Raw genomic sequence first — 22649 nt, forward strand, 5'->3', positions numbered from 1 at the left:
CCAGAATGAAAAGAAAAAAAATTGGAGAAAGTTTCCAAAAAAATATGTTTTCACCAAAAGATGATTAAGTTAATAGATTTATAGAAGTCTTACAATAGGGCCCGCTCAGTGCTCAAATGAATAGAGACCAACATCAAGACATATCATTGGAAAATTTCAGACAAGATCAAAAAGATACCAAAAGCTTTCAGAGAAAAGGCAGCTCATCTACAAAGGAACCAAGAATCAAACTGGTCTAGGAATTCTCATCAATAATGAAGGATACTAATAGTTGAGCAATGCCTTTAAAAATGTGACAGAAAAATGATGTTCAAACCTAGAATTCCATTCCCAGCCACACTAACATTCCAGTTTAAGAACAAAATAAAAACCCTTCCAGACATGGAATCACTCAAAATTTACCTCCCACACATCTTACCTTAGTATGAACACTAGCAAAACAAAGCAATAATTCAAGAAAGAGGAATATATGGGAAACAGGAGCATAATGAAGGCAAGTCACAGGATGTCAGTTGGGCAGCAGTTCTAAATAAAACTCACAGAATGGAGCAGGAAGATAGAGGGCATCAAGGAAGCTAACTATGAAAAAGGGAGATACTAGAAATTTGATATCATCTTTAAAAAGTGTAACTTAACTGTTTCATAGGAAGCTATAAAAGCAAAAAATGCCCCCCAAAAAAAAATACAAATGAGAATTCTGATATGGGGAGGTAATGGCATCCTGTTTTACCTTTGGAGAATTACCTTCTTCAGACCCCTAACACATGTGTTTCATATAGGGTTGACCCCATACCCATCTCTAAGAGTGTGCATGTGACCAGGCTGTTAACTATACCAGTCTATTCTCTCCACCTTGCCATAACTTGTTTGGAAATAAACACACAGCCTAGAATGGGTGGCGGGGTGGGGGTGGGGGGGTGGCAGGGTGTGAAGGATCCTGAAAATAAAGGTAAAAGGAGGAAATCGGACTGATAACAGCAAGAGAGCAACTCTTCAAAGCAAGGATTGAGCATGTGGATCCTGTCCTACTCTATCCTCCTCAGACTCTCAGTTCTTCAAACCAATTTTCTTTTCCACTTAAGTTATGGTTGAACTAGTTTTCTAACACTTACAAGGATTCCTATCTTCTATACTCCTCTTTCAGAGCAGGAAGTCAAAAGACACCATCTATTGTTAGTGAAATAAAAATAAATACATAGTATTTACCAAGATGACCAGAGAGCTAAAAATAATGGCAGAACTACAGCAGAAAGAAGATGGGGAATGGGGTAGTGGTGTGAAGAAATAATCTGTAATGGGTCTCTAGGTCTTTCAGGCAAGACACTGTCTGCTCTTTGTTCTGGACTGTTATTTTCAAAGACGTTCATACGGCAAACGACCTTGCAAGATAGAAAGTCTTTTCTTCAAGAACAAAAAGCAGACATGCTTACTATCTCCCTCTGGAGCAAAGGCCAGGCACACTTACTGCCCATTATAAAATATTTGAAATCTCTAAGCTCAGAGTCTTCTCCAGTAACAAAACCTACTATGCAAACAGGTATTATGTGGCCCTGTCTGCAGTGCCCTGTGGGAATTGAGGCTTAGGACACTGACACAAATGAATGCTGCTACTCTGGCTACTGCTACTGCTATGAGTAATAAACTGTACTTTATCTCTAACTGAGCCTTCCACCAGCATCCACAAAACTGGCAGGCTAACTTGTTAGCTTCAAGTAAGGTCAAATCTCAGATCCCTTATAATTCTTGACAGTTCGTAAATAAGAGTTAAACCTTGACTATCAAAGCAGAAAATCAATAGATAATGCTTAAAATTAGGAAACAAGAAATGAAAGAAGTAAACTAAAAGAATCGACCAGAAACAACTGTTGTGGTTTCCCTGAAAAGGGAACTGAGGTGGGGAGGGGTGGGAAAAGGAACTAGTGCTTTCATCATAAACTCTTCTGAACCATCACATTTTTCCCTCACCATGAACATGCATTTGAGAAAAAAGCCTTTGCTGGCTACTTCAAAAGGGGAAAAAGAAGGATTAAGAAAAAGTTTTCAGTATTTCATCCCACTAAAACTGATTGGGAGTGTCAAGAAAAGGACCTCATTCAATATGATGTTCTCACCACAGTTCTAGAGACCCAAAAGGGACACAACTCTCACCAATGATCATTTCAGGCCAGAAAAGTCTCAATGTTATCTCCAAAATAAGTACCTATGTCTTACTCTGGAGAATTTTTTTTCCTTGAGAGAGAGAGACAGAGACAGAGAGAGAAAATGAATGAGTGGGGGAAGGGCAGAGAGGGTAAGAGAGAGAATTCCAGGCAGGCTCCATACTGTCAGCATGGAGCCCGATTCTGGGCTCAAACCCATGAAACATGAGATTGTGACCTGAGCCAAAGTCCAACACTCAACCAACTGAGCCACCCAGGTGCCCCTGGAGAATTTTTTTAAATAAAATGATTCTACTAGTTATGTACACAATAGTATCCTACAACCCTTCCTATCGTAAGAACATTACTGGGTTCAGCATATAAGTATGTATCCGTAAGCATGATTTCCTGCAAGTATAGGTTCTAATACACTCCCCATAAACCACCATGGTTTTAAAACTAAAATTAAAAATTAATTTATAATACTGGAGATACCCAGGTATGAGGCTCCTTAAGACAGAGCAGAAGTATTTTTACGGCAGGGGAAATAAAACACATCATCTTACAGACAAAAATACACAAACAGCTAATTAAGGTTCAAAAAGTAACTCACATTAAAGAATAAGAATTTTCTAATCAAAATCTGAAATTACAAATGATTTTGTGTGGTACACAGGGGATGACTATTTACACTGGTATAATTATATAACATATTCTAGGATCTAGAAAAGCTTTTCTCTTAAATCCAGAACAAAACCTACCCACTCTCTACCCCTCTATACCTATACTAAACTATACTTTCAATGCAGCCACATTATAATTTTTGCCATCCCACTGTATCTAATTTTTAGGGAAAATGAAGGAAGATCATACAAATTCTGCTCCAGAGATAAGCTAAATTGTTCTTGAGCTAAACTAAGTCTAAGTAATAGAAGATTTGGTTAGGAGCTAGCTCTGGTTCTATTTTAAATGTACTTTATTTAAATTGCATTGCTTAACTTTAACATAACATTACTGTTTCAGTCGCAGTGGCCTCATTCAATCAACTTAAGTCATGCGAAGCTGGAGCAAATAAAAAGATAAAGGTCTCTGTGACATCAGAGTTCCACTACGTTGTTTCTCATTTCTTTTTCACTTCTAGGTGCTCTTAAGTAGGAAGACATTTTGTGCAGTGAAATTCCTCTATAGGTCACACTGCTCAGAATTAAATTCCAGCTTCTACACACTTACTGGCTAAGCAAACTGCCTGTTTAACCTCTAAGACCTCTTAAGTTTTCTGTGAGAAAAAAGGGACAAGAATACATTCCTTATAGGGTTTTAATAAAGATTAGAAAAGAAAATATACATAAAATGTTTAGTATAGAGCCTAGTCAAAAGGAAGGAAGGAAGCTATTGCTATTGTCATTCCTCCTTTGTGGAAAATCACCTCCAGTAGGAAATAAATGTTCCATCGGCACACAGTGGAACTCACTCAAACCTAGACTCTTTCTCATTAACCAAACCAGCACCGAAGGCTATGACAACTTCACCAAAAAGATGCTAGAGGTTTGAAGCAGATGATGCATTTCAGCAAAGCCAAAACTCAGTCCCTTTTACACCGAGAATATAGTCCTTAAACCTTGCACAGGTTTGCCTTGGCAGCACAATGGCACACAGTGGTCTCCAAAAGCAAAACTTTTTAAATAATGAAGACAGTACTTTCAAATATAAATTTTTAAAATAAAAATTGGGGTGCCTGGGTGGCTAGCGTCCACTGAGTGTCTGACTCTTGATTTTGGCTCAGGTCACAATCTCAGGATGAGATGGAGCCCGACATCAGCCTCTGTGCTGAGCGTGGAGCCTGTTTAAGATTCTCTCTCTCCCTCCCTCTGCACCTCTCCTACTCGTGTGCATACTCTCTCAAATGCTTGCCGAGCATTTATGAGGCACGTAGAACACAGTGGACAAATAGTCAAAGCCCCTAAAGGAACTACCACTGGTGGTGAGACAGTAAATAATAATCATAAGTAAATTATACAGTATATGTTTCAAGGAGGTAGTTGTTATGGGAAAAAACAGACTAAGATAAGGAAACTTGGAAGTACAAGGAGAGAGAAGCAGTTACCATTTTAAACAGAGTGGTCAGGGGCGCCTGGGTAGGTCAGTTGGTTAACTGACCGACTCTTGATTTCAGCTCAGGTCACGAACTCATGTTTCTTGAGTTCCAGCCTCGCATCAGGCTCCGTGCTGACAGTGTGGAGACTGCTTGGGATTCTCTCTCTCTTCCTCTCTCTCCCCCCTATCCTGTTCACACATACACACACACACTCTCTCTCTCAAAACAAACTTCAAAAAAATTAAATTTCAAAAAAAATACTTAACAGTGATCAGTACAGGCTTAAGAAGGTGATATATAAGAGATTCGGAGGAGGTAGGTAGTAAGTTAGGCATGAAGTTTACCTAAGAGAATAGTGTTCTAGGCACAGGGAAAGGCCAATGCAAATCCTAACATAAGCCTACCTGATTAACGCCATCACCACTACCTAACAAATAAGCAAAAATGTCAGCTATTGCTATTTGGTCCCTCAACAGTATCTCCCTCTCTGCCCAGAAAATCTGTGCTAGCAAAATCAAATGAAAGAAATCAATTTATCTATTCCTGAAATCATTATTACACTGTATGTTAACTTGGATTTAAATTTTAAAAAAGAAATCAATTTATAAACTTTCATTCAACAAATGTTTACCGAACTGAACACCAACTATGTGCTAGGCACTGCTTTCGTGCTAAGGACACAGGAAGGAACATGGCAGGCACCACTTTCTATTCCAAATTATGAAGACCTCAGGAAGGGGCCCAAGGAGGACTACAACTACAAGTACAGGGAATATTTTTGTTTTCCTGTTCTTTGGCTTATCAGAGCTTCACTGCTTAAAACAACAACAACAACAACAACAACAACAACAACAACAACAACTTGACCTCGAGATAAAATGGGAGGATACCATACTAAATCTTAAAGTCTCTATCTTTAGAGCATAGACATTGGCCCTTTAAGTTTCTTTACCTAAATAGATGATAATTTCAAAAGTACTAACAATGACATTATACTAATAGCTTCTCCCCACTGCCCTTGAAGGACTAACACATTGCTACTGACAGTCTAATCATTTTTCTACCACTTTCCCAAGATTCACTTCAATTCAAAAAAAAAAAAAAAAAAATGATCTACCAAGTGCAAGGTTCAATGGTCTGTGCCATGATAGCTAAGAAAGAGGGCTCTGCTCTCCAGGACATCATCATGTGGTTTGGGAAAACATATGTATACATCCCTTTTTCTAATGTTATTTCCTACTTTAAAAGTAAGTGCAGCTCATAATACCACCTGGTTGTATGGAAAATTACTATGAAATTTTTTCCTGAAGTTCCCACCAAAAGCTTATTTTATTGAGTTAAAAACCTATTTTAAAAATATTATTCTTGGGGCGCCTGGGTGGCGCAGTCGGTTAAGCGTCCGACTTCAGCCAGGTCACGATCTTGTGGTCCGTGAGTTCGAGCCCCGCGTCGGGCTCTGGGCTGATGGCTCGGAGCCTGGAGCCTGTTTCCGATTCTGTGTCTCCCTCTCTCTCTGCCCCTCCCCCGTTCATGCTCTGTCTCTCTCTGTCCCAAAAATAAATAAACGTTGAAAAAAAAAATTATTCTATAAAAAAATTACAAGTTAGTAGAATATATTTATATAATTTATCTGAGCCCACATAGCAAATGGAGAATAGAAGCATAGAAAGTTGGGGCACCTGGGTGGCTCAGGTGGTTAAGCATCCAACTCTTGGTTTTGGCTCAGCATGATCTCACAGTTCCTGAGTTCAAGCCCCATATCTGGCTCTGCGCTGCCAGTGCAGAGCCTGCTTGGGATTCTCTCTACTCCTCCCCCATGCACGTATGTGCACACACGTGCATGGCTCTCTCTCTCTTAAAATAAACCACCTTTGGGGAGAAAAAAGAAGCTCAGAAAGTTAAGAGAAACACAAGAAATTTTTATTATAGAAAAGGAACTAAATGGAATAGATTGGTTGATTACTTTCTTTTTCCCCAATTAAGTTAAAGGGTACTTTAAGATTTAAGTTTCTACATGTTAAGGAATGTACAAGAGAAAATAAAAAGCAAAAAAAAAGCATTTACACTTGTGCCCTATTCTACATTTAAGAGAGAAACTCCTGAAAAACACATTACTCGCTTGTCTTCCTGTCAGTTTACTGTGAAGTATGTGATATTGGGAGATAGTGCAGTTCAGTTCCAGACCACCGCAATAAAGCAAATGCCAAAATAAAGTCAAATGAATTTTTTGCTTTTCTAGTGCATATAAAAGTTAAGTTTGGGGCGCCTGGGTGGCGCAGTCGGTTAAGCGTCCGACTTCAGCCAGGTCACGATCTCGCGGTCCGTGAGTTCGAGCCCCGTGTCAGGCTCTGGGCTGATGGCTCAGAGCCTGGAGCCTGTTTCCGATTCTGTGTCTCCCTCTCTCTCTGCCCCTCCCCCGTTCATGCTCTGTCTCTCTCTGTCCCAAAAATAAATAAAAAACGTTGAAAAAAAAAAAAAATTAAAAAAAAAAAAGTTAAGTTTATGCTATGGTATAGTCTATTAAGTATGCAAAAGCATTGTACATACCTTAATTTAAAAATACTTTATTTCTAAAAAATGCTAACCATCATCTGAGATTTCAGCAAGTCTTAATCTTCTTTGCTGGCAGAGGGTCTTAACCTCTACGTTGATGGCTGCTGACTGATCAGGATACTTCTGATCAGGCAATTTCTTAAAATAAGACAACAATGAAGTTTGCCATACTGACTCTTCCTTTTACAAAGGAGCATGCTGCTTGAACTCCTTTACAAATTGGAGTCAATCCTCTCAAAACCTACTGCTGTTTTATCAACTAAGTTTATGTAATATTCTAAACCGTTTGTTGTCATTTCAACAATCTTCACATCTTCACCAGAAGTCAATTCCACTCCAAGAAACCACTTTCTTTGCTCATGTATAATAAGCGACTCTTCACCTATTCAAGTTTTATCCTGAGATTGCAGCAGTTCAGTCCCATCTTCGGGCTGTACTTCTAATTCTAGTCTCTCGCTGTTTCTGCTACCTCTGCAGTTACTTTCTCCACTGAAGTCTTGAACCCTCAAAGTTATCCATGAGGGTTAGAATCAACTTCTTCTAGATTCCTGTTAATGTTGATATTCTGACTTCTTCCCAGGAATCACAAAAGTTCTTAATAGCATCTAGAATGGTGGCTTCTTTCCAGAAGGTTTTCAATTTTACTTTGCCCAAATCCATCAGAGGAATCACTATCTATGGCAGCTACAGCCTTACAAAATGGATCTCTTAAATACAAAGACTTGAAAAAAAAAAACCCATAAATAAATAAAAATTAAAAAATAAAAAAAAAGACTTGAAAATAGAAATGGCTCCTTGATCCATGGGCCACAGAATGGATGTTGTATTAGCAGTCATGAAAACATTAATCTCATAGTACATCGCCATCACAGCTGTGATATTTTAATATCTGAGCAGTAGGTCTCACTCACTAGTAGACTGAAAATATTTGGTAAACCATGTTGTAAACAGATCTGCTATTATCCAGGCTTTTTTGTTCCATGTATAGAGCACAGCACCCAGGATTTTTGGAATGGTAAATGAGCACTGGCTTCTATTTAAAATCATCATTAGAATTAGACCCTAATAAGAGAGTCAGCCTGTCCTTTGAAGACTTGAAGCCAGGCATGGACTTCTCTTTAGCTATGAAAGTCCTAAAAGGCATCTTCTTCCACTATAAAGCTATTTCATTTACATTGAAAATGTGTTATTGAATGTAGCCACCTTCATTAATCATCTTACCTCCATGTTCTGGGTAACTTAATACAGCTTCTACATCAGCAGTTGTTGCTTTACTTTACTTCTCACTTTTAGATTATCAAGGTGGCTTTTTAAACCTCATTAACCAACCTCAGCTAGTTTCAAACTTTTCTTCTGCAATTTTGTCACCTCTTTCAGCCTTCAAAGAATTGAAGTGAGGACCTTGCTCTGGATTGGGCTTTGGCTTAAGGGAATGTTGCAGGTGGTTTGATCTGTCCAGACCACTAACTATCTTCATATCAGCTATTATAATAAGGCTGTTTTGTTTTCTCACCATTCATATGTTCCCTGGAGTTAACACTTTTAATTTCCTCAAGAACTTTTCCTCTGCATTCAAATCTTGGCTGTGTGGCACAAGAGGCCTAGTTTTCCGTCTGTCTCAGCTCTGGACGTTCCTTTTTCACTAAGCTTAATCATTTCTAGCTTTTGATTTAAAAGTGAGAGATGTGCAACTCTTCCTTTCACTCGGAACACTATGAGGTCACTGTAAGGTTATTAACTGGCCTAATTTCAATATTGTGTCTCAGGCAACAGGGAGGCCCGAGGAGAGGGAGAAACAGAGGAACGGTTGGTCAGTGGAGCAGCCAGAACACACATTTATTACGTTCACCATCTTATACGGGCACAGTTCATGGCACCCCAAAACAATTACATCAAAGATCACTCATCACAAATCACCCAAATATAATAATGAAAACGTCTGAAATACGGAAAAATTACCAAAATGTGACACTAACACACAAACTGATCAAACGCTGTTGGAAAAATGGCACCAAGTTGCCACAAACATTCAATTTGTAAAAAATGCCAAATCTGCAAAGTGCAATAAAATGAAGGGTAGTAAAACAAGAAACGCCTTTATTTATGGGTATGGCTAATGAAACATTAAAAATGTTGCGAAGTGGCAGCTCTAGAAATCTTCCTGTAAAAAGGCTGGCATGTAACCTTCGTCCCTTCTTGCACCCTGCGGTGTGGAACGGGCTGCAATGGCTGGAGATTCAACTAGCTCAATGAGCACACTAGGCAACAGTGGAGCAGTAATAGTATGGAAAGAACCAAGGAGTGGGGGAAGGAATAAGGACCAGACTAGAGGGCTCTCTTAACCGCAGGGTTTGTTATATACAATTGTTAAAACTCATCAAACTGTTTAATGTCTGTGCAATTTACTGTATTCATTATGCCTCCAAACAAAACAGAGAGAGAAATACCACGAATGCTATACCAGCCCTAGACCAACTACCTGAATTTTTATAAGAGAACTTTGTTCGTTAACCCACTGCTAGTTTAGTTCTATCACTAATAATACACTCTTCCTATAACAATATGTATAGGACAAAAATCAAGTAAAAGTCAATATGGTAGTATGTAGAATACACTTGCATTTTTTTAAAAAGTAGGGAGAATAGAATTGTTGCCTCCAGTGAGAGGAAAAGTGTGCCCAACAGACAGGGGAGGAGAAAACTCACTTTTTACACCTTTTGCATTTTGAACCATGAGCACATTACCTACCCAAAAAATAAATGTTCTTTAATCCTACTAAATATTCTATTTAAATTTTTTGAAATTTTCATATATGCAAATTTTAATGATTTGAAGACTTATACTGACTTTAGTTTCAACATGATCTCTCACTGGACTAATTACCCAAAAACCACTAGACACAAAAATGACAAAAGAAAATGGTGAAAGGGGGGAAAAGGTAAGGACAGTGCGGAGAACTCTTCTTTCAAGGAAAAAAGACAAGAAACCATTTTAACCAAAAAGAGAAGCATTGGGGGCATTCTACTGCTAGAAACATATTATTTATCTTTTAATTTCTCATTATCTGCTTTCATTAAGAACAAACAAAAGCAGCTAGCTAAATCAAAAAAGGCCAACAGGCTTTTTCTCAGATTAGCTGAAAGAATCATACAAAAGGTTCTTTCTTGCTAGGGAAGTATAGATTATAAACAGTTACAAATAGTAACTATGAAAGTCTGTGAATCAATCAGATTATAAACTGAAATAAAATGAAGATTTCTGAGCAATTTATCAAACTGACCTTCCGTGGTTTTCTTTTCTCAACACTTAAAATTTGCATATGTTAATCCTGTTACTTTTTTCATGGTATAAACAACGTAATAAATTTTTACCTGATTCTACAGGAAACAAAGATTAATAACTGCTGGACTTACTGAAGAAGCCAATTAAGAAGGGTTTTTTTTGTTTGTTTGTTTTCTTAACGGGGCGCCTGGGTGGCTCAGTTGGTTGAACGTCCGACTTCGGCTCAGATCATGATCTCATGGTTTGTGAGTTGAAGACCCGTGTCGGGTTCTGTGCTGACAGCTCAGAGCCTGGAGCCTGCTTTCGATTCTGCCTCCTCCTCTCTCTGCCCCTCCCCACGTGTGCTCTGTCTCTCAAAAATAAATACATGTAAAAAAAAAAATTTAAGACGGTTTTTTTTAATGTTAAATAAACATTATCAAAGTATAAAAATTATAAAAATATTTTATACTATGCAGTCTTACAAATATATGCAACTAGAATGTGAAGGTATGTTTTAATTTCAGGAAAACTTACAACCTCCTGATAATAGAAGAAAAATGTGAACTTCCAGAAGTTAATATATTTTAGGGCTCAACAGGTTAACTGATTTTGGCTCAGGTCATGATCTCACAGTTTGTAAGATTAAGTGCCACTTTGGGCTTTGCGCTGACAGCCTAGGGCCAGCTAGGGATTCTCTCTCCCTCTCTCTGCCTCTCTCTCACAAAATAAATATTTAAAATATAGATATTTATTTTAGTAAATAAATATCCAAACAAAAACAATCTTATTTAATGATATTTGCCAAAAAGGGAAAGAAAAACCCACAAGGTGTTAAACAGTAAGACAAAATATATTCTTGAAGACCACTACTTGCCAAAGATTATATAGAAGATTTGTAAAATAATGCCAACAGAAAAAGTGACAGAAGTTAACTAATGCACTTAGCTTAATGCCTGGCATCTAAAACATACTGCAAGTTTTTTAGTAAATGAATAGTAATAAGGAGGCCTTGAAATTCCACAAGTTAAAAATGTTGGTATATAGCTATTTTATCAAGATAACCATACAATGTGTTAAATATCACACAGGCAAGAAAATATCAAATGAAAGACAGGATTCCTAAAGCATAAAGCCGTATGATCTTCTTCAGACATATTTTCAGGATCCATTTTCGCAGTCCTCTTTGTAGTAATCCAAATGAGCTAAAACATTATGGATGGCAGAAAAGCTCTTCATCTAACTGCTCCACTTGAGAAACCAACCCCCTAGGGCTAAAGTGACTAGTGTGTAGAAAGTGCCGAGAAACTCCAGAGAATAATCCTGATGACTGAACTTGAAATAAAATCTCTTGTCCTACTTAGGAAAACAAGTTTGCCACTCTTGGTTCCTGGACAATAGAGCAAATGTGTCCTTTGAGACTTCCTAATCAAACTCAAATTTCATCTTCAGAAACTCTAGCTAATCAATAATTCCTTACTATAGTTCCAAGAATGATCTTACAGCTTCAAGTACACTACTTTATAAATCAAATTAAATTCTTTCATTTTCAAGAACCAAATAAACATTTCAATACACAAACTCCTACCACTGAATCTGCTAGTGTCTAAGTTAACCAGCAGAGTAGAAAACAAAACAGAATTTCAAAAAATTTAAAGCTATAAATTTAAATAGCCCAGGTATATCCTTAAATGTTGGCGGGGGGGGAAGCTAGGTCTTTATGTATCTACAATTTAGAGACATAAGATATGAAGCTTAGCATTTACTAAGGGAGATAAACCTAATGACACACAGGAAACAATTAGAGAACAGTAAACAACAGTATATGATGAAGTGCTAAAGTGCTAAGTGGCTGAGTACTCAATATACCCAGTGGGAGTTCGGAAAATAAACTGCAGAGGGATTGGAGAGTCCAAGGAGGTTTTATGGGAACAGACTCCTCATAATGAATGGTTACATCTGAAGAAATAGAAAGGGAAGGCAAAGCTGAGGAAACTACCTAACTGAACCCCAGGTTTGTTGCAGGCAGTCCTAGAAACATGTGAGGAAGAAAGATAGGACAGACTATCTTAGGGAAAGTCTTAAAAGCTAAGGGGTGCCTGGGTGGCTCAGTCAGTTGAGCATCCGACTCTTGATTTTGACTCAGGTCATCATCCCAGACTCATGGGATTGAGCCTCATCAGATCCGCACTGGGCGTGAAGCGTGCTTAAGATTCTCTCCCTCCTTCTCCCTCTGCCCCTCCCCTGCTTGCACACACACTCTCAAAAAAATAAAAGGAAAATTTTTAAAAAGCTGTTAAATGTGATGCAGGAAACTAACATCCCAGTGGGGTTTTTGTTCAATTGACCCAGCAAGCGTACAAAAAAACTGAAGAGAATAATGGATTTATGAAAACTACACAGAGACAATTATAGAAATCTAAACCGAGAATAATCTATTGGTCTAGATCTGTGCTATCCACTACAGAAGCCACTAGCCACATGTGGTTAATGAGCATCTGAAATCACCAGTCTGAACTGATATGAGATTTACATGTAAAATGAACATCGAATTTCAGACTTGACATGAAAAAAAGAATGCAAACTATCTCATTAATTTTTTATATTGATTACATGTTGAAATCATGGTGTTTAGGACATATTATGTTAAATAACATACTAAAATTATTTTCAGATGCTTTTACCCTTTTTAATGTGGTGAACTAGAAAATTTTAAATTACATACGGCTCACATTATATTTCTACTAAAAGGCACTGCTCTATGGTTATCTCAACTTTTCTGACCCTCCCATTCCCATGATTTGAAACAATTTTAACATGTACCCACATAAATATGTATATACTTCTAGGGGAGCCTGGGTGGCTCAGTCATTTGAGCGTCTGACTTTGGCTCAGGTCATGATCTCACAGTCAGTGAGTTCCAGTCCCGCACCAGGCTCTGTGCTGACAGCTCAGAGCCTGGAGCTTGCTTCCGATTCTGTGTCTCCCTCTCTCTCTGCCCCTCCCTCCTCTTATGCTCTGGCTCTCCTTCAAAAATAAACATTAAAACAATTTTTAATAAAAATAAATACGTACATACTTCTATATTTTACATACGTGCATGTACTACTGAACTTCTTTATTTTACATATGGTATAAAACATACACAAAAATACTAAAAGTATGCAAAAATAACTGTAAGTTCTAATACTTTCCTTTTTGCAACCCAGTGGACTATCCCATATGCTCCAATTTGGAGGCCAGGATGTTAACAGAGACTTTGATCAGGGAAAGACAAATCCAAATGAAAAATTCACTAAAATGTGATGACTGATGGACTACGGGAGCAAAGGAGAGGGGATGAATTAAGGATGACATATTGGACATCTACTATTTGCTATTCAGCACCCTGTGGCCCCTGACTTTCCCTCAGGAAAAAAAAAAAAAAAGCTAAGCCATCATGCTGTTTAGGTAGGAATGAACCTAACCTCAGCTCCAGGGGTAGGTTCAGGCTGGCTAAACTAGTTACCAAATATTTCTGGCCTTAGTAGTTGGTTCAGAAATGTCAATATGACCCAAAGTCAATGAGATACATGAAGACATCTATCTGCTGGGGCTCCTGGGAAGAGAAACTCTCTTCAAGCTATAGTTCTTAAGCTGAAGCACACAGATGCCCCAAAAAGTTTGGGTATAGAACTCAGGCTGTCTAGAAGCTAAGATGAGGGGGAGAAGATATCTTTAATTTTACTGAACTTAATTTAACTGAAATTTAGCATGCCCTTTTGTGAATTCAGTCAACAGACCACAATATTCTGCAATACCAGTCACTCTGTCACCAGCAGAAATCACAGATAGTTTCATATCACATTATCATTGCTTGCACTTACAAATAATGCCAATGTTTATCACTACTTGGAAATTATTAGACCCATACTAAATCTTATTATTTAACAAAGAAGCAATACTATCTTACAATTTTTAAAAAGTATTTTGATAATGGTATTTTAATACAATTGCTTCTCTTTGTAGACCTATGTATTTTATTTTAAAATAATCACAAAGGCCCTGGACTCCTGCCTGAGTGGGCTCAGTAAGCTGAGTGTCTGACTTTGGCTCAGGTCATGATCTCACGGTTTGTGAGTCTGAACCCCTCATTGGGCTCTGTGCTGACAGCTCAGAACATGGAGCCTGCTTCAAATTCTCCCTCCTCTCTCTGCTCCTCTGCCACTCGCACTCTCTCTCTCTCTCTCAAAAATAAATAAACATTAAAAAAAAATCACAAAGGCCCTCAGCAGGTGTTGATGCAATGTGATTTCTGCCCAGTACTCCAAATGTCAAAGTGGAGAAATTCAGTGAAGCCTGAGTACAACAGCAGGAATAACTATAACCCTCTTAAGGTAGCCAAATGCCTCACCACCTAATTAGTGCTCCACGTGAATGAATGAACAAGATTCCCACTGTCCCTACCTACTATCCAGAGAAACTACAGCATAGAGAATGGGGAAAGAAGACCCTGTTGAGCTTGACCCTAGTCTGGCATGGTGAAGTGACACGAGAGATGTAAAATAAGTGGAAGACAACTGGTGCCCCCCTCCTCTCCCCAAGGTGGGGTGGGATCGGCCTGCCTTGAGGGTCACCAGTGAAATACTATTACTCTTTTTTTCAAAAAAAATTTAAGGGGCGCCTGGGTGGCTCCATTGGTGGAGTGTCCAACTTTGGCTCAGGTCATGATCTCACAGTTTGTGAGCTCGAGCCTGACATTAGGCTAGCTGCTGTCAGCACAGAGCCTGCTTTGGATCCTCTGTCCCCATCTCTGTGCCCCTCCCCCACTTGCTCTGTCTCTCAAAAATAAACATTTTTGTAACAATTACAATGAAAATAAATAAATAACCCCAAAAAAGGGGTCCTGTAGGCTTCAGACTGCCAAAGGGTTGGATGAAGGAACAAAGGTGAGGCCCTACAGCCTCTGCTGAAACACTCACCCTTCCTCTCTGGATTTGATGGCATGAGCACCTAGAGCTTGAGCTGCTGACAAACATGCTGGGACCACAAAGGGACCAACACATCAGAAGCAGAGCTCATTAAATAACAGAAAAAAGAGAAAGATGAGGTTCTGATCACATAAGTACAAGTGGATCAAGCTTCACCTTTGAACTTTTCAATATTATGAGCTAGTAAATTTGAGTCAGTTTTTTGTTATGCCCAGAACATAAAAATCTGGTACAATTGAGAGCAGTAGTTTCCATCTCAGGAAACTAGAACAATACCCATGGTCTTTGCACAGAAATAGCAAAATCTGAAAAGACTTTACTTTGTTACACTGAGGGAATCTATGGAAAAGGAGTTTAGTTTTTCACAAAGTGAATGTCACTACTCATTCCAACCCATCCTCACCTTCCTATTTTTCAGAGGCTGAACTAAAGACTACATTTTCTAGATGCCCTTTAAATTAAGGTCTCACATTTGACCTAAGAGCAGCTAAGCAGACATACCTGCATAAGATATGGGAGCAGAAAGTAACATCAATGGTACTTCTGCCCAAGGAAGGTAAACCACTACTACTACTACTACTTCTCCTTCTCCAACTCCTACTTCTTCTTTTTTTAAAGGTAAGTACGGTGGCAGCAGCTTTCTGATTCAACAGCACGGTCCACACTGGCAGTAGCCCCCTTAGCAGGCAAATTCTGCAGTGTCGTTCTGAGGTTTGTTCCTAGAAGCTCATCTACTCTATTCATTCAGCCCAAGTGTACATCTTTCTTTCCTAATAAATCCCATGTGCTACAACTACTTAGAACAAATGCTCTTGCTACAGACTCTTGAATAAGTACGAAGTAAATAGGGACACACAAAAAGCAGCATACTATTAGCAATTAGAAACCTAACAAGAGTTAACAGCTTATGGATACAGATGTAGCAAGGACCTGGAAAGAATTATAATTGAGAAGCCCAAAGAGCTAAGGGCCAGATAACAAGGAGCACAATAAAGAGTCAAGACAGAGCTCTCAGTAGTTTAAATCTGGAAGAGAAAGAATTGCCAGCAAAACTGAGAATCAGAGATAGCCACAGAACCAAGAAAGGAGAGGCCTCAAAAAATGAAGAAATCATCGACACAATTAAGTACCAGATATGACAAACAAGAGAAGAATTTAATGTTTTTTATATTCCTTCCTTCTTCAAAAATTATCACTGGATATAGAATAATGTTTATACTCACTCCAAAATTGGGTCCAAACCACCCTTCTCTGCTAGTGTTGTTTAATACAATAACTTCTAATTTCTAATCAGTCTATTTAAATTAAAAACAAAACAAAACAAAACACACACACAACTCTTCTCTGGATCCCAAAACAAAGGTCCAATTCAAGACTCACACCTAGGAAGCTTTCTCTGGCAGTCCCATTTGCCTCCTCTTAATTCATATAACATTTATCTCTTTTTGGACACCTGACTATAACCCAAACTAAATTATAAGCTTAAAGAGAGTAGGAGCTGTGTTCTTCTTTACATTCTGAACACCTAGCACAATGCTACTCAAGTGTGCTAACAAAGCTAGCCCTTTGAAAGGGTATTTTCAGAAGAAACTGGTGGAAATAAGACTGCAGAAGATTAAAAAGTTAATTAAATTGACTTGGAAGGTACATGAAGGAACTTCTTATAGTGATGGTAATGTTCTATATTTTTTTTTCTTAATGTTTATTTACTTTTCAGAGAGAGACAGAACATGAGTGGAGGAGGGACAGAGAGAGAGGCAGACACAGAATCCGAAGCAAGCTCCAGGCTCCAAGCTATCAGCACAAAGCCCAACGCGGGCTCAAACCCTGGAACCGTGAGATCACTACCTGAGCCGAAGTCGGACACTCAACTGACTGAGCCACCCAGGCGCCCCGGTAATGTTCTATCTTGTCAGGGTTATAGGTTACAAAGATGTATGAATTTGCCCAAACTAAGGGTATGGTATACGTAAGATCTGTACAATTTACTGTATGTAAGTTCTAACTAAAAACCAAGTAAACAAATAGTTCATGATGGGCACACTTAAGTATTTAGGAGTAAAATACAGTTACTTTGAAACACAACAAAATATAAGATAAATTGATGAATGAATACAGGAAGAGAGAGGGATGGTAGGTTGGATAGATAGATAAGTATATAAGGCAAAATATAAATTACAGAATCTAGGTTTGCAGGTACTTGGGTATTCAGTTGTTCAGCAAACAATTCTTGCGACTTTTCTGTGATTAAAATTTTCCATAATAAAATGGCAGGGAAAGAAAACAAAAGTGGAAATGACGACTGTGAGTTTGTCAATTTAAGAAAAGGAACAAGGAAGGAAGGAAAGAAGGAAAGGAGGGAGAGAGGGAGGGAGGGGAGGGGAAGGAAATAAGAAAGAAAAGGAATAACCTTAGAGTGGAAAAAGGTACACACAATGCCTGTGAGAGCGGGATATCTGGATTCTACCTCTTCACTCTGCCTCTAATTTTAGACTGCCTACACAGGCTAGTTCTGGCCTTCAGCACTTGTTCTTGACTCAAAGAAAGTGCTCACTTGCTAAGCTCCACTCATTTTAGAGTAATCCAAATCTGTGGAGTCTAGACCCTTTGCCAGTATCATAATCTATTCCCCATTCTTTTCACCTGAGTTTCTAAATACCTCTTTAAACTGACTTTTAGATAAGACCTCTGGCCAATCTGGCATAATATAACTGGTTCGCCCTCTTGGTCCAATTCTGGCTCCACCTACCCATGGGCCTCCATGGCAAGGAAATATTAAAACAAAGGTCAAGGATCCTTGTAGCAAGGACAATTCATCTGCATGTCACAGTCCCTAGCTGAGGTACTCAAAAAATGTCTGTTGGATGAATGAAACCCATGCCTTATAATAAATTTAGTAATATTTAATCACACATACTAATGTTTAGTTTCATATTTAAACTAAACAGGGTAGGAAATGTATGTGCTAGGATTCTGTGGTTGAATATTAAAAATTTTTTTTCATTTATTTATTTTTGAGAGACAGAGAGCACAAGTGGGGAGAGGCAGAGACAGAAGGAGACAGAATCCAAAGCAGGCTCCAGGCTCTGAGCTGTCAGCACAGAGCCCAACGCGGGGCTCGAACTCACAAACTGTGAGATCATGACCTGAGCTGAAGTCAGATGCTGAACCAACTGAGCCACCCAGGAGCCCCAGAAGTTGAATATTGAAAAGGAGAAGATCCAGAGTCTCCTCTGTCGAGAGCTAACTAGAAGATGTTGTTGGAAATTAAAGGTTGATAAATTCTTTCAGCTAACATTAAGAAACACCTACACTCTAATTATTAGTACTTTCCTAGATAATATAGTATGTTCATCAACTTCAACATACCATAAACATGAACTACAGAGAAGTTAAATTATGCAAAGATAAAGACTGACAGGAATTCAATTTCCAGATGACCTTAATGCATTTGGAGTTAATCTCTTTTTTTGTTGTTGTTGCTTCCAAAGGACTGTAAATTATGCACTTGCTGAATTTTGCCTTTGTCACACATGACCTAACAAGGAAGGCATTCATTATACCATAGTAGTCTCCCTCAAGTATCTGGTTCTAAACAGCTGCAAATTTTGGAAGATTACACAAAATGATGTCTCTAATGATTAGTATGTTCTCCCCCAGCAAATATTAAACAAGACTAAGGCTTACTAGAATATCAAAACTCTCCAAGTTAAACTGAGCATAAATTTAAGTTTAGAAAATAAAGTAGAAATTTTGTACAAGAATTTAAATTCTACCTGTTAATAGAAATGATCCAATAAACATACCCAAAGAATTTGGAAAATTCATAAAATATAGCACTTTGATTTCTTCATATTTGCTTTAGCTGTCAGAAAGATGCCATAATCATTAATGAGTGGTCGATTTAGTCCCTTCAAATGCAGTAACTGAAGAAGATAACAAAATATTTTAAACGCAATCTAAAATAAATGTCCAGTTATAAGAAGTAAAAGCTACTTCCTAGACCCAAAACTTCAAGGCCTGGGTAGAAAAACATCCTGCCAAAGGTAGAAACAAGCTGTAAAAATGTTTCAGAAGAGTTATGGCTTGCTAAATAGTTATACAACTATACACATAAGCTGGCTTTTTTATACCTGTCATTTTTCCTCAATCACATTAGAATACACTTAAAGATATTACTCTCCACCTATTCTCATGTTCCATTAGGAAAAAAAAAAAATCATAACTACTAAACACAACAGAGGGGAAAAAAAGCACTGCCAGGAAGAGATTACTGTATCATCATCATTTATATGTCTTTCAATTCACATTTAGTTTGACTTCCATCCCTTCCCAGATATACAAGTACGATACACTTAATTTACACAGAGCCACATAGCCTGCCCTTGAAAGGCTACCTGGAAAAGACCTGTACAAGTGTCCTTCTGAACCTCCTTCAATTTCATCACATACTATCTTGCCACGATCCTTTCACCTTAGAGTAGGTTGACTAAAACCCTCAATATCAGCAGTTTCATGTTAACTCGATACCTATCAGTCTTGAGGATCCAAAGGCTCAAATTCTGTCTTTAGAGCCTTCAATCAACATCATCACCATATAATTACTAATTTCTTAAAAGAAAACAAACAAACAAACAATTTTCAGTACCACACATAACTGTCAGATTTCCAAGGTATGGTGAGGACCAAAAAGAAATTTGTAAGAAAGCCTTCTTTTGTGAACTTCCAGTCAAATGCAACAGTAATTAATGAGGGTAAATGCTTGCTTTCATTTACTGTGTTAATGTACACAGTATAATGTCCATCTACATGTTGATGCAAAATTCAGAGAGACAATACCTATCAATCACCTTTATTTTTTTTAATTTTTTTTTTCAACGTTTATTTATTTTTGGGACAGAGAGAGACAGAGCATGAACGGGGGAGGGGCAGAGAGAGAGGGAGACACAGAATCGGAAACAGGCTCCAGGCTCTGAGCCATCAGCCCAGAGCCCGACACGGGGCTCGAACTCACGGATCGCGAGATCATGACCTGGCTGAAGTCGGACGCTTAACCGACTGCGCCACCCAGGCGCCCCATAGAGGCAAATGAAGAAGAGGAACTATTAACAACAAGACAAAAAAAATTACCATTACAAATCAAGGTCAATGAGGAAGGACTGAGGACTCCTACCCAAGCTTCCAGCTGAAGACCCTATATTGTAATCATACTTCAATCTTAAGGCAACTATTTTTCAAACTAGATTCTATTTAAATGATCCTATAGAGAGGAAAAAATTATATTGATATGCTAAAATATCTGAAGAGGGTCAGTAATGGCAAGTGACTAGCTTCTTTTCTGGCCTGATCTCTTTTGAAAGCTTTCGAAGAAAAACAATATTCACAAAGGAGCTTTAAAAAAATTCTAGGGGTGCCTGGGTGGCTCAGTCAGTTAAGTGTCTGACTCTTGATTTCAGCTCAGGTCATGATGCCATGGTTTGAGTTGAAGCCCCACATCCGGCTCCACGCTGACAACTCCGAGCCTGCTGGGGATCCTCTCTGCCCCTCCCCTGCTCACACTCTCTCTCTCTCTCTCTCAAAAAAAAAAAAAAGTTAAATTAAAAAAATATATTTAAAATATATATATATATAAATTCTGTAGTTTCATATTTGAAAGTAATACAGACAAAATTTTAGTTACCTGTCCAGACAAGCAGTCCTGGGTTATTGTCATAGCCCAGTTTTAGTGGGAAAGCAAGAAAACAGCTTGTTGGTGAGTTAAAACCACAGGAAGCCCTCAATTATCCATGACAGTACAAGACAAGAACAACCTAAATAAATTAAATCTTCAGGTAATTATTGTTTAAAAAGAATATTGGATTAATTCAAACCTCCTGCCTTACCCCTCCACCCCCCCCTTTTTTTTAACGTTGATTTATTTTTGAGACAGAGACAGAGCATGAACGGGGGAGGGGCAGAGAGAGGGAGACACAGAATCTGAAACAGGCTCCAGGCTCTGAGCTGTCAGCACAGAGTTCTGAGCACGCGGGGCTCGAACTCACGGACCGCGAGATCATGACCTGAGCCGAAGTCGGCGGCTTAACCGACTGAGCCACCCAGGCGCCCCAACCCCTCCACCCCTTTACAACAGAAAAAGTTCATTTAAGGTCCGCCTTTCCAGCCACTCTCTAGCAAAACTGAGAAGAAGTAGATACCGTATTTGATTTCAAAACTGGGTAGCAAAAAAAAGAGTAAGGCAAACTGAATTATCAGCACTCCAGTTGGTTCTATTTCTTCAGCAATTCCAATCACAAAGCATCAAACTATGAGTTCAGCTTCCTAAAAGGCATTCACATTAAACACTCAACCTCCCCCAACCTCCTGATTTAGACTTTTCTAAATTAAATGTGTCTTGTCGAACTGTACTAACAATGCTTGTTTGAAATGAAGTTAAAGAACTTGACAACTATTAAAATTGTGAAATGCTGATATCGAACCACTTTCTGTTCAAATCCGCTGCAATTCCAGGCGTTGATAAAAGACTGAACTTCCTTTTTCTCCCCTCCTGGTCTTCCCCGCCCTCCCGCGCGCCAAGATCCCCGCGGGGTCTGCAGTGACATCATAGCCCATCTCTTGGAAACCCCTGACGTCACAGACACGAGGACCCAGAGCACTGTGACTTCATCGCTGACTAGGGCCGACCCGCAGTAGACTTGCGCCTGCCCGGAGGCGACAGAAGCTTCTGAGCCCCAGTCCTGCCCGGTCCCAGAGGAAGGTTAAGGGGAGGCGTCAGCTCACCTGCGCCGGGACGGAAAGGACAGGGTGGCCGAGCCCGGCGGGCGCGACCAGGCGAGGCGACTCCCGCCCAGGGCCCGACTTCCTCACCGGCCGCGGGTCCCGGAGGTGAGAGAGCCGGTCCAGTGCCTCCTTACGGCCTATCTGTGATCTCCTGAGCTCTAGCCCGGACCGGGGACCCGGCTGCCACCCGCCGGCCCGCCCGACCTTCCGCGGCCCGCGGGGGCGCTCAGCGCCCGGCCCGTGCACTAGCTGAGGCCGGCCCGGGAGGAGGCGCGGGCCGCGGGGCCCCTGCCCCAGACGCGCCGGACGCGCTGCGAGCCCGGGACCGCGGGCGGCGCCCCCGCCCCCACCCGCCCCGCTCCCCGGGAGCGCAGGCAGGCGGCGGGAGGGGGCGGGGAGCGGCCACGGTGGCCGCAGCCGCCGGACCCCGACCGCGCTACCCTCACGCCAAGCCCCACCGCGGCCCGGACCCACCTGCGCTCCTGCCCCGGTCGGGGCCTGGCCCGGGGCTGCACACCCCGATGCGGCGGCAGCAGGAGGCCTGGCTCACTCCCCACCGCTGAGGCGGACCGAGCGCCCAGCACGGCGCGGCGGAGCCCAACGCTCGCCCCGAAACCCATTTGTTTGGCTAAAACGGAGTGACGTCACGCGCCGGCCCAATCGACGGTTGGCCAGGGGAGGGGCTGCGGTACCAGGGGGTTGCAGCGACCCCTGCCGGGTATTCTGCGGTACTTCGGACGCTGGGAAAGGGAAAAGTGGGGAACCTAAAAAGGGTGAAGAATCTGCGAGCCCCCAAGTGGTGGGAAAGAGTGAAAGCTGGAGTACGAGCTGTAGCGAAAGGAATCAAACCCTCAG

The 22649-nt window shown here is 40.1% G+C and overlaps 1 protein-coding gene across 4 annotated transcripts in view; it reads right to left on the reverse strand.

The window, feature by feature from the left end:
* Positions 1–22415, reverse strand: part of FBXO34 (F-box protein 34) — a 90509-nt gene extending 68094 nt beyond the window's left edge. For 2 of the 4 annotated variants that reach the window (XM_086709695.1, XM_086709692.1), the window contains exon 1: positions 21795–21994. Coding sequence is in view for 1 of the 4 variants with exons in the window: in XM_086709690.1 (XP_086565816.1) it covers positions 22269–22414 (146 nt within the window). In the remaining 3 variants the exon portion in view is untranslated. Of the gene's footprint in view, positions 1–21794; positions 21995–22268 lie in introns of those variants that run through there. The other 2 variants (XM_086709690.1, XM_086709691.1) reach the window with 2 other exon arrangements.
* Positions 22416–22649: the final 234 nt, after the last annotated feature.

This window comes from Puma concolor, chromosome B3 (genome assembly GCF_028749965.1).
Source record: "Puma concolor isolate L17-30 chromosome B3, mPumCon1.1.hap2, whole genome shotgun sequence".
Classification (NCBI taxonomy): domain Eukaryota; kingdom Metazoa; phylum Chordata; class Mammalia; order Carnivora; family Felidae; genus Puma; species Puma concolor.